Source organism: Nelumbo lutea, chromosome 7 (assembly GCF_056320005.1).
Source record: "Nelumbo lutea isolate HS-2025 chromosome 7, American lotus-T2T, whole genome shotgun sequence".
NCBI classification, from domain to species: Eukaryota; Viridiplantae; Streptophyta; class Magnoliopsida; order Proteales; family Nelumbonaceae; genus Nelumbo; species Nelumbo lutea.
The window spans coordinates 5,674,703-5,687,953 of record NC_142690.1 but is presented as its reverse complement, the minus strand read 5'-3'; the positions used below and the strand labels follow the sequence as shown (position 1 = coordinate 5,687,953).

The 13,251-nt window shown below is 35.3% G+C and overlaps 2 protein-coding genes and 1 non-coding gene across 3 annotated transcripts; 1 reads left to right on the top strand and 2 right to left on the bottom strand.

Annotated features, from left to right (window-relative positions):
- Positions 1-297: 297 nt before the first annotated feature.
- On the bottom strand, positions 298-2,661 carry MEF1 (mitochondrial RNAediting factor 1). Its single transcript, XM_088953247.1, has one exon. The coding sequence runs from the start codon at positions 2,437-2,439 to the stop codon at positions 589-591; it is 1,851 nt and encodes a 616-aa protein (XP_088809373.1). The 5' UTR covers positions 2,440-2,661; the 3' UTR covers positions 298-588.
- Positions 2,662-6,812: 4,151 nt separating this feature from the next.
- Positions 6,813-6,894, top strand: TRNAS-GCU (transfer RNA serine (anticodon GCU)). Its single transcript has one exon. It is a non-coding gene; the product is annotated as a tRNA-Ser (tRNA).
- Positions 6,895-8,745: 1,851 nt separating this feature from the next.
- LOC148844811 (transcription factor MYB46-like) lies at positions 8,746-10,968 on the bottom strand. Its single transcript, XM_088953248.1, has 2 exons — positions 10,567-10,968; positions 8,746-10,055 (listed from the first exon to the last, which is right to left on the bottom strand). The coding sequence occupies exons 1-2, from the start codon at positions 10,854-10,856 to the stop codon at positions 9,329-9,331; spliced, it is 1,017 nt and encodes a 338-aa protein (XP_088809374.1). The 5' UTR covers positions 10,857-10,968; the 3' UTR covers positions 8,746-9,328.
- Between the last annotated feature and the right edge of the window lie 2,283 nt (positions 10,969-13,251).

Below are 13,251 nucleotides of genomic sequence, written 5' to 3'. Positions count from 1 at the left end.
CAAACCAGAGTACTTTCTTTCTTTTATTATTGTTATTATTATTTTTTTGGAACTACAACGCTTTCCTCCATTTTTCTTTTCTTGTTGATTGCTTGATCCTTTGTTCTCTTCAAAAAGATTGTATCTCTAATATTTTAACCTTGTTATGTAGTTTATACCTCTGTAATATGGTTCTATTGCAAAACACCTACACACTTGTCAAATTTCCAGAACTTTGAATATTCTATGTAGTTGCAAGTTTTTCAAACAGAAAAAGGGCAGTTATTGCACATACCATGTGCAGTGGACTGATCAAAGTTATTGCACATAAATGAAATCTTGTAGTTTTTGCAGTCAAACAAATTCCTTTGCCAAGTACAGGACGTGATCTCTTGTAACTGTATGGCTTTTCATGGATAGCAAATATTGATTCTTGTCAAGGATCTGAATTTTCACATTGACTTGCGAACTTATGGGTGTTGAACTTTTGTCCATTATCAAGAGAAATTAGACAATCACCCGAGGATAGAAGATTTTGTGCTATTACTGATTTTCTTTCCTGGCTATTTGGAAAAATGAATCAAACAAACAAAATCTCTTACAATACAACTACCAATAGTCGCCGCATGAGCATGTACCGTCCTCAAACCGATGGAACCTGTTGTTATCCCTCACAATGATAGTTCTTCCAGTACACTTGGATATAAATTTAACTGCAGTGTGGCAATCACCACAGACACGCAAATTTTTCATGACCCGAATTGGCCTTTCAGGTGGGAAGGTGATGAGTCCGAATGCTATTGCTAACCTCTCACTATGATACCCAATTGCCTGCTTCTTCTCTTCACCATCCACTTCACGTAAAACAAAACTGGTATCAGCAACATAACCAGCTTTCTCCATTTCCTCCTTCAGTTCATCCAATTTTTGATATATTTCCTTTGATTTCGAGTGCGATCTATCCCCTGCTGCAAAAGTGTGCACTCGATTCCCTTCTTCAACCCAACTCAATCCAGTTTCCTTTTTCATCCCTCGGTCTCTCAGCATCTTCCTTGCCATGGCTGCCTCCTCCCATTTCCCTGCAGCAGCATACGCATTTGATAACAAAACATGTAACCCAGGGCTCACAGGACCCAACTCAAAAACTCTGTCTGCTGCAAAGGCTGCCAATTCTGTGTTCCCATGGATCCTACACCCAGTTAACAAAGCTCCCCAGATTGACTCTGTTGGTTCAATTGGCATTTCCTTGATAACTGAGAGTGCTTCCTGTAATTTTCCTGCACGACCAAGTACGTCCACCAGGGAAGCATAGTGCTGCGCTCCTGGTTCAATTCCATACTCCCTCATCAGATGAAAGTATAATTGGCCCTTTTCCACTAGTCCTGCATGGCTACAAGCATACAGAACACACAAGAAAGTGATGAAGTTTGGCCGAATTCCATCATTCCCCATCTGGTTGAACAACTGGAATGTCTTTTGAGTATGTGAATGTTGTGCACATGCAATCAGCATTGAGTTCCACATGCCAAGATTTTTAATGGGTACCTCATCAAACACCCGGAAAGCTCCTTCTATAACGCCACACTTGGAGTACAATGATATCAAAGAGCTTCCGACAAAGCTTGATGAATCGAAGCTCGTTTTTAAGCATAGTCCATGAATCTGCCTTCCCAATTCAAGGAGTGTCGAATTTCCACAAACCCGAATAACACTAGAAAAGGTAAAATCATTAACATCTAAATCCTCCATCAGAGCTTGTTTAAAGAGCCTTAAAGCCTCCTCGTCTTCACCCAATTGAGTATACCCATATATCATTCCACTCCAAGAAACAACATTCTTGTCCGGCATTTCATCAAACATCCGACGAGCATCTTTGATTTCCCCACATTTTGCATACATATCAACCATCGAGCTACCCACAAATACATCAGAATCATATCCCGTTTTCACTACGAGGGAATGCACGGACTGCCCGATATCATATCTCGACAGAACTGCGCACGATTTTGTCGCGCTAGGAAAGATATGATCATCAGGTCGAATTCCATAGTCGAGCATTTCGCGAAACAGCTCAAGAGATAATAAGGGAAGCTCATTCTGAGCAAAAGTGGAGATGATAGAGCTCCAAGTCGTAGACGACTTGTGTGGACTTTCATCGAAAACCTGGCGGGAATCATGAGGCCGTTGGCATTTTGAATAGAAATTGATGAGGTGGTTAGAGATTAGAGCGATGGTCTGTAACCCAGACTTGATGACATGAGCATGGAGCTGCTGGCCCTTAGAGAGGGACCTGGAGCGGGTGAGGGAGACCAGAAGGGTGCATATATCTCGAAAATGTTGTTCGAAACTGGCTGGTCTTAGCGGGTTTGCTGAGGTTATTGTGAGATTGGTAGTTGTAGTATTTGAAACTGAGTTATGGGTTGGAGATTGAAGCGATCTTCTGGGGATTTGAAGGAGCATCAGAGCTTAGAAATTCTTGATTTGAAGCTTGGAAACATGCTTTAAAAAACCCTAAACAACGAATACAACCTCGGACTCTCTCGGAGCCGCCTCCTATACCTATTTGAAAAGGAGAACTCCTTGACTTGGGCTTATAATGGGCCACTGGGCCCAATGAGATTCATTCTCACCCATAATCCACAGAATTTTGACAAATCATTCACCCAGATGGTGGTGGATATTATCGAGGAATTATTGGCTCTACCCGAGATTAGGATTTAAAGCTTTAGGGTTTTACGGTTTAAAATTTAAGATTTAATTTCTAAAAGAATTATCCCAGAATGTAAAAATGTAAGAAAAGATTTCTATATAACCATTTCTTCAACCTCTCTAACTCTAAACTCCTTCCCCCTCCCAAAATGGTACATAAACAAATGGGAAAAGAAGAGAAGAAATCAGACTAGAGTTGCTGAGATATTCAAAGACCCACATTTCATTTCTTCACACTTTGCTTAAAAGCATGCATGTGGTTCATTTTCTTGGAAAAATGGGCTCAAGAGACTGCTAGTGATTTAACCACACCCTTGGGAAAAATAACACTACTCTCTATGGCTGTTTCTACGGTCTTCACCAAACTAAAATGAATCAGCGATAATAGAAGTGTTTGGTTTAATAGAAAATAATAAAGACAGAAAGTTTAGGGAAATTTCTCAAGAATTTTTGCAATATTCTTTAGGTGGAGTTTTGGAGTGTTTATTCTGATAAGCATTTATGAATGTTGGGTGAAAAAACACTTATTTCAATTGGGATTAGTATAGGCATTTTCAAAACGATGTGACGGACCAAGATAGACCAGAAAGGAAATAAGTAGTTATTGAATAAGCATTTAAGAATAAGTCTAAAATTTGGGCTTGTTGATAGGCTTATTTCCCAAATACAAATAAGTAATTATTGGTGTGGTCCTGTCCCAAAATAAGTATTTATTTAAATAAGTACTTATTTTTAATTACTCCCAAACTTAACCTAAATTTCTTTCTCAATTTTCTGTCCTTCTCTTATTTCCTATCAAACCAAATAGCATTGGGTCCAGCAAAATAATACCTATTTTGACACTTTTTTCATTAATTTATTATTTTATAATATATGATATTTTAACACTTAATGTTAAAAATAGTTAAATAATACCCAAAGTAATATTAGGGTTATAGTTAACAATTTATGATGTGGGATGAAAGTATTATTAATGGAAACAGTAGTTACCATAGTTGTTATTTACCTACTTAGCTTCATATTCACCATATTAACTATTAATGGTCGTAATAACTGCTAAGCTCAACAAATTTACAAATTCTAAAGGAAGCTACCCAAATGATTCCCCCAATTTCATGCCATATTTTTTAATCCTGTCACCTATGGGAACTAACTATTGGATAGTAGGGGTGTCAATGGACCAGTTTTGGGTTGGATTCATCCAAATCAAAATCAATTTGGATGGATTAGGCAGATCAGTAAGACATATTGAATTAGACCAATTAAGACTTAATGGTTCAATATATTTTTTGAATTGGACTTGACCTGATCCATCCATAACAATTTATGTTAGATTGGGTTGGATTGAACCAATATCAGGTCCATTGATAGAAGATAAGAATACACGTGTTAATGGAGCAGGTTTGGATAAAAACCAATTTGAACAAATTAGATGGTCCAGACATTTTATTGGACTGATCCATAATGGTCTAAAATATTGATCGAATTAGATTGGACATGGTCCATTTGTAATAGACTCAAATTGGACCGGATCGGATTGGACCAAATCCAATCCAATTGACACCCCTATTTAGAGTAGACATGCTAAGGTTTGTATATTTCATTTTAAAGAACACCATAAAGATGGTTTATTTTGTTTATGTGGCAAGGATCTTAAGTTGATAACTTTCCCGGTAATGAAGGTTTCAACTTTCAAGAGGAACACTTTGGAACCCTTTTGATCATTAAGCATATTTCCACGTGAAAGAATTCTAAGCCATTTTAACATACCTTCACTAGACATCCTGTCAATAGGTATGCAATTTGGGCTGGATTAGAATGAATTCAACCCAAAAAAGTTGGGTTTGGTTGAAGTTCAAGTTAGCGTTAGGTTTGAAAAATAGAAACCAGACATGACTTCAGGTTGGGTCAGATTTGAGTCTTTGGCCACCCGATCCAACACAAACCTGAAATGTCTCTATATTTGCAATTTTGCATACATAAATATCATATTAGGGTGATTGGGTCCATTTGGTTGTCGTGGAAATAGGAGTCTGGAATCAGAATCAAAATGTCTATTTCTGATGCCAGGCATTCAGTTGGGCGGAGTGGGATTCTGAGTCTGAACCCGGGGAGTAATGCATATGTTATGAAATCTGATTACCATTCCTTTCTAAATCAAACTAAGCAGGGGAATAAACGATTCTGATTTCGATTCCAGAAGTTTTTAATTTTAATTCCAATTTTAACCATAAATCAAACGGACTTTTAATTTGCATGTTTGCGTGTGTGACTACATTTATACATGCATATATATATATATATATATATATATATATATATATATAAAAAGCAAAAATTTTCTAATATCGTATAAATATACATAACTTTTTCATGTCCACATAATAATGCTAAACTCAGTTGACCTTGATTAGCTAATAACTTTGAGTTTATATGAAAATTTTAGGAGAAAGAAATGAAGAAACTAGGCCAATCTGATCCAAAATGAATTCGAAGTCATCATGTTGGATTAAGGTTAAGGGTTGGGCGTTTCACACTTGTGAGTTGGTTGGTATTTGATGGCATTTGACGTAGGTTATTAAAAAAAATAAAAAGGCATAACTAATTGGTTTTGTTTTTTATGCTATAACTAGAAATTAAAGTTTAAAATTTCAATGGGATAAGCATGGAAATTGGGTGTTTCATCTTTTTTCATGTGTATCAGACTGTATTGGGAGTGTATTAGGGCGTATTGGGGTGTATCGGGTTGTATCGACAAAAAAGATACGGTCAAAAACTAGAAAAAAAAAAGGGGAAAGCAAGATTCTTTTCCCTACAATAAGCCTTCTTTCATCCCCAAATGACTCTAAAACTCCAAACCCCATTCCAAGAGTGCTAGATTTGCAAAAATCTGCAAAAAAAACAAGTGTGAATAATTAATTTTTTTTTGAAGATTTTTCAAATTTTGAAAAAATATGGAAAAATAGGCTAGTTTCAATTTTTTATAATATCTTGTGATTTTTTTCTTGAATGTTTAAATTTATGTTTATCTACATTTCTTACATTCAAAATCACATTTTTTTGTGTGATATGAGTAGATTTATGGAAATTTCATGAAGATATTTGGGGAAAATATAAATTAACAAAAACTTTGAAAATGTAATTTGTTCTCTGCCTATAAAAAATAAATATGTTTTAGATCTATGGATTTATCTTTCATATCCATAGAGAAATTGAAATTTATTCTTTAATATTTTTTGATTTTTTATATTTTTAGAATTAAAAAATAAATAATAATTAATTATATTTTATCATTTGATCACAATAGTTGAATATATTATAATTCTATGGATGATATTTCATATCCATAGACCAATTGAAATTTCTTCTTTAATAATTTTGTTTTTTATTTTTTATATTTTTAGAATTAAAAAATAATTAATTAATTAATTAATTAATTAATTAATTAATTAATTAATTAATTATATTTTATCATTTAATCAAAATGATTGAATATATTATAATTTTATGGGTGATCTATCATATCCACAAAGCAATTGATATTTCTTCTTTAATAACTATTTTTTGAATATATTATATAATGTTTATTTATTTTTTATAATACTTGGTAATAAATAATAATTATTTAAATAATAAATAATTATTAATTACATTTTCACTTAGAAGTTGTGCCAATGCATGTTTTATGGTTGGATAGGAGAGTTGGGTTTTTTCCATCCCATAAAATAATTAAAACTTAAGAATATAGTCTATAAATCATACTTAAGCATAGGATTTTTAATGAAATTATAATTAACTACAATATATTTCTTCATAAAACCATTAAAATATATTAATTTAATGTATATACACCTCATTAAGATCGTCTTATATTTAGTTTTATTGATGTATTTTTTTTATAATTTATTAAAATATTTATAGTGTATCCAAACGTATCTTAATTTTTCTTCGATACACATGCTTATCCCGATATATCTATTAAAATTACCTTTTCAATACACTTAATATTTCCAGTACCTTGAACCTTGCTTGAAACGTGAATAGAAGATTTAATATTGAGGATTGTAGGTCCCTTCATAAGAAAGGATGTCAAATAAAAGATAATTCCAGGTTTAACGTCAGAAGTCGCTTTGGCCGAGTGGTTAAGGCGTGTGCCTGCTAAGTACATGGGGTTTCCCCGCGAGAGTTCGAATCTCTCAGGCGACGTGTATTATTTTTATTTCTAAATCTTTTAGTTTTCACTTTTTCATCTCTCTCTGATGATCTGATCTTCCCTTGGATTTAATAAAATTAAGTCAATTCTGTACGCCAAGTGGGGCACCATCACCAGGAGTACATGATGAGGGTGATGGGCTTTTCCTTGGTCTTCACCTGACAAGGACCCAACCTCTTTCCTTACTTGAGAGTTGATGAGAGTCTGATCTTGAACTAGTTTACTATTTACCGACTAATTAATTTAAGCTGCATACCTAACAGTCAAAACATCTATAAATCTATATATAGCCTATTCACCAACTACCCTATTTAACAATGACTCCTGACCTCAATTATAAGCTTTCTGATCATTCTTTTACAGAATCTCTACCTCAACAACCTCATGATCAGAGCCATGTAACAGAATCTCCTCACCAACTAAGCTCTATTATGAAACTGATATGGATAGATAGCTTTGCTAGACAGGTCATCTTTTGGTAAGTGACTACTTTTGTTTAGTGAAAGAACAAAGACATTCAGGTGAGCCAATGACTCCCCACTTATCAGTACACACAACAGAGTATATATATATATATATATATATATATATATTTGGGTGTGTAGTTCACAATAAAACAAACTTGGAATTGAATCAATGCACGTATAAATCCCATTTGGGCAATAAGTCATATCCCCACATGGCTGAAATAGAAGTTGTTAAGAAAAAGGGACTCAAAGCAATGCTTTCTTCCTGCTATCATATGGTTAATTATTCTGATGTAAGAGATCTTTCTACCAATTAAACAAAATTATTATGAGTTGCAATAGATTAACTGTTGATGAATTATTTATTCCATTTCATACATCAGACTCCTATATATGTGTATAAGGCAAATTTTATTCCTATAATACATGGGCATGCACAATAACCACATTGGCACATAAACCGTACATACTTTAGCATTCTCTCATGGTCATCAATCTTTCTTTTCCTTTTGAGTATGTTGAAGACTTTACAGAAGATGGGTCATCCAACATATGCTAAGTGAAACATTACCATGTTCTCAATCTCAACCCTCTAGTTTTTTTGGTAATGCTTCTGCTTTTATTTGGTAAAGCTATACTGTTGAAGCTGCTAAAGATGATCTTACATATTAGATTTAAGAACTAGAATTCCAATGTAATATGATGACAACAATGATGATCACTTGGGCTATGTTTGGTTTGATAGACACCAGATACATGCCACTTCTACCAACAATAACTGTATAATCTCAAGTGGAGTCTAAAAGACTTACAAAAGTTAACTCCTTAATACACACACATCATGTTAGTTATGGTATGTTGAAGTCAGGAAGGATTTGGAAATTAATAGAACAGTCGATTCTATTCCATAGTGGCAACCCAGCTAGGTAGATGCTACTTCTACTGCTATTGATACAACAATAGAAGAAAGAAGAAACATGATTACTCATAATCCACACAATCAGAAATTGTATTAACTTAATCTTTTCGGCCTTTCCTTTTACTAATCATGAAGATACTTGCCTTTAATGGTTACATTTCCATCTAATTTTTGCACTGATTCGTCATCAATAGAATAAACCCAATTGGTTTCTTACACAAGTGGAGGGAAAAGAGTTATAATTACTCTTGGAATATAATAACCGGAATTATGAAAAACAAAAATTCACTTCACTATGAAAGCGAATAGACCCGGGAGTGTTAACGGTACATTCTCATTCCAATTCCAAGTGGATCTCTTTTTAAGTGATTAAAAAAGTATCCTTTCATTCATTATCACAGACAAGCATACAGAGAGAGAGAGAGAGAGAGAGAGAGAGAGAGAGAGAGGCTTCTATAGTTTCATAATTAATTAATCTGTGATACAACCTACATATCTCCCACTAATAACAGCTTCGGTCCATCTCCAGATAGTTCCTTTTGTACAGCTCATAATAGAAACAATTTACCACCTAATTTCTATGCTGAATAAGTCTATTCACATTTCTCTTCACAAGTATGATGATTATTAATTGCACCAAACTCCTGCTGACAAAATGATCAAAATGCCCTTACCCGGGGAAAAAAGGCTACATTTTACTTACAAGAATTTTGTGGTCACCAAAATACATATTGTGTACGTGTGACCTTTATTGCAAGCCCTTCCCACACCATGTTCATGCCAACATTGTTGAATTGATGTAGAGAAACTGGGAGCTAGACCTAGAAAACATACACCTTGAAAATCTGCAGAGGATTATTTACAGTAGTTCTGTAATATTTCCTCCTCCAGATTTCCTATTGCATGGGTTTCAGGCAGATTTATGAAAAGCAAACTAAGGGATTTCTACGTTTAAACTGTATATATTTTCTATATTGAAAGGAAGAAAAGGGATAAAAAACAGAAAGAAAGAAAGAGAGAAAGGGGTTGAAGGGTCCCCAATTATTCAACTTGGAAATCAAGAAAAGGAAAAGAAGGGGCATCTTCAATCAGATTCCCCAAATCCCATTCCCCCATTCTGAAGTTTTCTCCTTCCCAGCAGTGAGTACTCCCAACACCCATCACTCCCTCTACTTTGTTATTGCTTTTGTGGGTGTTGTCATTGTTGAAGTTATTGATGGTGCTAAAATTATTAACATGGTCGTTAATGGAATTCCTGGGGATCTTATGAATGTGACTGCTATGATCAGTTGCAGTATTCTTTTCAAGGATTATACTCTCCAATGGAGGAACAAAGAGCTCTCCTCCTAACCCATTAATGTCACTACTTCCTAGCATCCCATGAACCCCATAGAACCCATCTCCCACCCCACCACCAGTTTCTGTTAAGCACTGGGATACATTGAAGTATCCTGCTGTTGCAGAAATATTGTCGTAGCTGCAGTTGTGGAGCGGAGGCAATGTCTCAAACTGCAGGTTGCTCATGGTCATCGCTTGCATGGGTGACGACGACGACGAAGAGCTCGAGTCCATGCACATGGCCATGATGTCATGTTCAGTCATGGACATGAGCCCTCCCATGACATCTACTCTTGGCTCTGATGAATCACTGTTGTTTGGTGACGATGTGGACGATGAGTTCTTCAGCCTTTTCTTTATTGTGGAGTTCCAGAAGTTCTTTATTTCGTTATCGGTTCGTCCCGGCAACCGTGCAGCTATCTGAGACCACCTGGATTGTTTAGTTTAAAACAATAAAACGTAACATCAGATACAAGAAAAAGTGTAGAAGAGAAGGAATAATGGAATCTGTTTTATTAATTTCTTCTTTAAATGCATGGTTTGCGTGGATGCTTAAGGACTAAAACTGAATCGAGTGTGTAGTGTCTTCAACTCAAAGAGCAGATATAGACTGCTATATATTAGCTAGACCAGTGTCTTTTTCTGTCTCATCTCATCATGAACACTACTTGAGCATATTAATGCAAATTCAGAGAGAGAAGAAAACATATTTAAGCATATATATATATATATATAAATCAAAGCAAATTTATAGAGAAAACACAAACACAAAAACCTGAAAATCTTACAAATGCAAGAACAATAAGAAAATGGAGATGGACTCAAGCAGATATGAGTGCACTATATCATAATTTCCACGTACATTTTGTGAAGAATATCCTTTTCCTTACATCTGTGTGTGTGTGTGTGGATCAGAGAGAGAGAGAGAGAGAGAGAGGGACCTGTTGCCGAGGAGGCTATGCAAATGGATGATGAGCTCTTCTTCCTGGGGAGAGAAAGCGCCACGCTTGAGATCAGGCCTCAGGTAATTAATCCATCGAAGACGACAGCTCTTGCCACACCTCTGCAAGCCAGCATTCCTGGCAACGTCGCTCCAGCAGCCCTGCCCATTGCTGAGCATGTAGTTCATGAGCTTGTCATCTTCTTCGGGTGACCACAAACCTTTCCTGAGCTTGGTGGTGTTATTGCTGTTACTACTGTTGCTCTTCCCTGGGTTTTCAGGTTTCCTCATTTTGATGTAAGCTTTCAATTTGATCCCCCGGAGTCCTTGTTCTAGAACAAGTGTTTTGATGTAAGGGAGAAAAGACTTTATATATAGGTGAAAGTTAATGACATGGAGAGATTGAGATATCTGTATAGACAAATATAGATGCATATATACACACATACATGAGAATGAGAGAGAGAGAGAGAGAGAAGCTTCATGGAGAGGGAATGATGATAATGATGAGTGTGATGGTTGTGGGGTTTGCTTAAAAATATGGAGAAGAGAGAGAGCTGTGAGAGAGAGAGAGAGAGAGAGAGGGGAGGGGAGAGGGGTTGTTTGGTTGATGAGTCTAGTGGAAAACGGTTTGGAGGGGGACCTCCTCGGAAAGTGAGAGGGATGGGTGGTCTTCTTGTCTTTGACTCCATACCTTGTCTTTTTCGATGCATTTTTCTTCACTCACAAGGTAATCATTATACGTGTCCAAGGGAGAAGAGATAAAATAGCCCAGTTGTTTTGTTACCAAGTAAGATATATTTGCTTCGAATTCACATAATATCATCCTCTCTCTCTCTCTTTCTCTCTCCAATTTTTCACTTCAAATACACGTGTGGGTATACACATGTAAGAGGGAGAAAGGAAGAGTACAAGGATAACTTTTGTACCATTCTTTCATAATAAGCTGCTCTGTGTATTGTTTGCCTTCTTTCCTCGTCCTTTCATGCTCATCACTTGGATCTCAATTGAGCCCCTTTCATTGGCCAAGGCTCAAAAAGGCCCAGATATATAGCACTCAAACCCTTGCTCCTACTACAAAGAAAAAGAAAAACAGGAAGGAAAAGAAAGAACAACTGAAGAGATAAACATGAAAATCTTCATATATTCCATAAAATGAAAATGAAGGAAGAAAGAAAAGTTACCATCCTCCACACACCATGAAAATACTAGTAAATAGATGATTATGTCCCCTCCCTGGTGTGACAGCTCCATGGAATTCTTACCTCAAACAAAAATCAAAAACAACAGTAATCTTTATGTGGGGCCTTATTTAATTTGTCTCACTCAATGCGTATCTGAATAATTAAAACTCATTTTTTTTTGGAGGGGGAACCTGAATTAATTTGTATATAAATATATTCTCTTTTCCTATACATGGAAAAATTCAGAAATGAATAGTTTGGAAGCAGAAACAAAAGACATTGGTTGTCAATACTTGAGCTAGGTAGAGAAAATGCCAAAAGGCAAAATAACTGCTAAAATACATAATTTTTGTTTTACATGAACAAAATTCCAGCATTGTGTAACGAAAGTCAGATTGTGACTATGATAAGCATATAAATTTGTTTGCTTGTAGTCCTTACAATTGTACCGTACTATACGCACGATGGAACATTGTGGCATTTCAAATGGGCCCTCACATATCAAATATCAATATACGGTTGGGTCCTTTTCTTTTCATATAGGTTTAAGATGGTACAAGAAAATTAGCAATCTTTCTTAGTACATTTTATTGAGTGATAATCATCATAGTTTTGGAATCCTAATTGATTTGATGTTCACATCGTTTGGCATAGAAACTGTCCAAACAACTAGTTCCATTTCATTCTTGAATTGTTCTTATATTAAAAATCGTTGATTTGGTCAGTAATTTATTGACTTATATGATAAAATCATTAAATCATTTGACCCGGGCAATGATTTTTTATTATTTTTTATTTTAATTAATATATATTTTTTTAAATTACAATGGATCACTCATTTGGACTGGACCGTCAAACCACTAACCCAAAACCGATGACCAAAGCCATTCCAGTTTCGGGTTGGTTTTCAAAACATTGAAATAATCATTTAATAGTAGCAATTAAGTATCCTAAAATATTTTGTATATATTACTATTCGTTGGCCTTACCACACAGAGCCTGCCTGTAGTTATATGGATTTGATCTCATGCCTCCGATGCCAAATGACTATTCAAACAATCGGGTTATTAGCCAATAGGATATGTTATATGTTACATCAAGGTTCAAAATATCGTTACGTACCGGGGCCTTCCCGATACGCCCTTACAGGGGGTGTATCGGGTCAGGCCATGGTTCAGAAGGTATCCAAAACTTAAATCGGTTTTGAAAAATAAATAAATGAAACATAAAAAAAACACTAATACAGACTAATCTGGCATATCGTTCTACGTCGATATTTAGAACATTGTGTTACATATAAACATATGTGCAAATGTGAACTAAACAAACTCTGGTACCAATTGTATGGACTGAGCTACATAAATAATCTTGTTTTGTCATTATATAATTCCATTTTATCAGGGGCAATGGTTATTGTTAAATTGGCAATATTGACAAAAATAAACGAATTTTTTATAAAACAAACGAGTCCGGTAGCTGCAGTCATTCTCAGCAAACATAAA

Excerpts from the sequence above, each read along its gene's own strand:
- MEF1 (XM_088953247.1), bottom strand. The coding sequence starts at position 2,439 with ATGCTCCTTCAAATCCCCAGAAGATCGCTTCAATCTCCAACCCATAAC.
- LOC148844811 (XM_088953248.1), bottom strand. The coding sequence starts at position 10,856 with ATGAGGAAACCTGAAAACCCAGGGAAGAGCAACAGTAGTAACAGCAAT. Across the intron at positions 10,056-10,566 it reads CATAGCCTCCTCGGCAACAG|GTGGTCTCAGATAGCTGCAC; the intron begins GTCCCTCTCTCT and ends TAAACAATCCAG.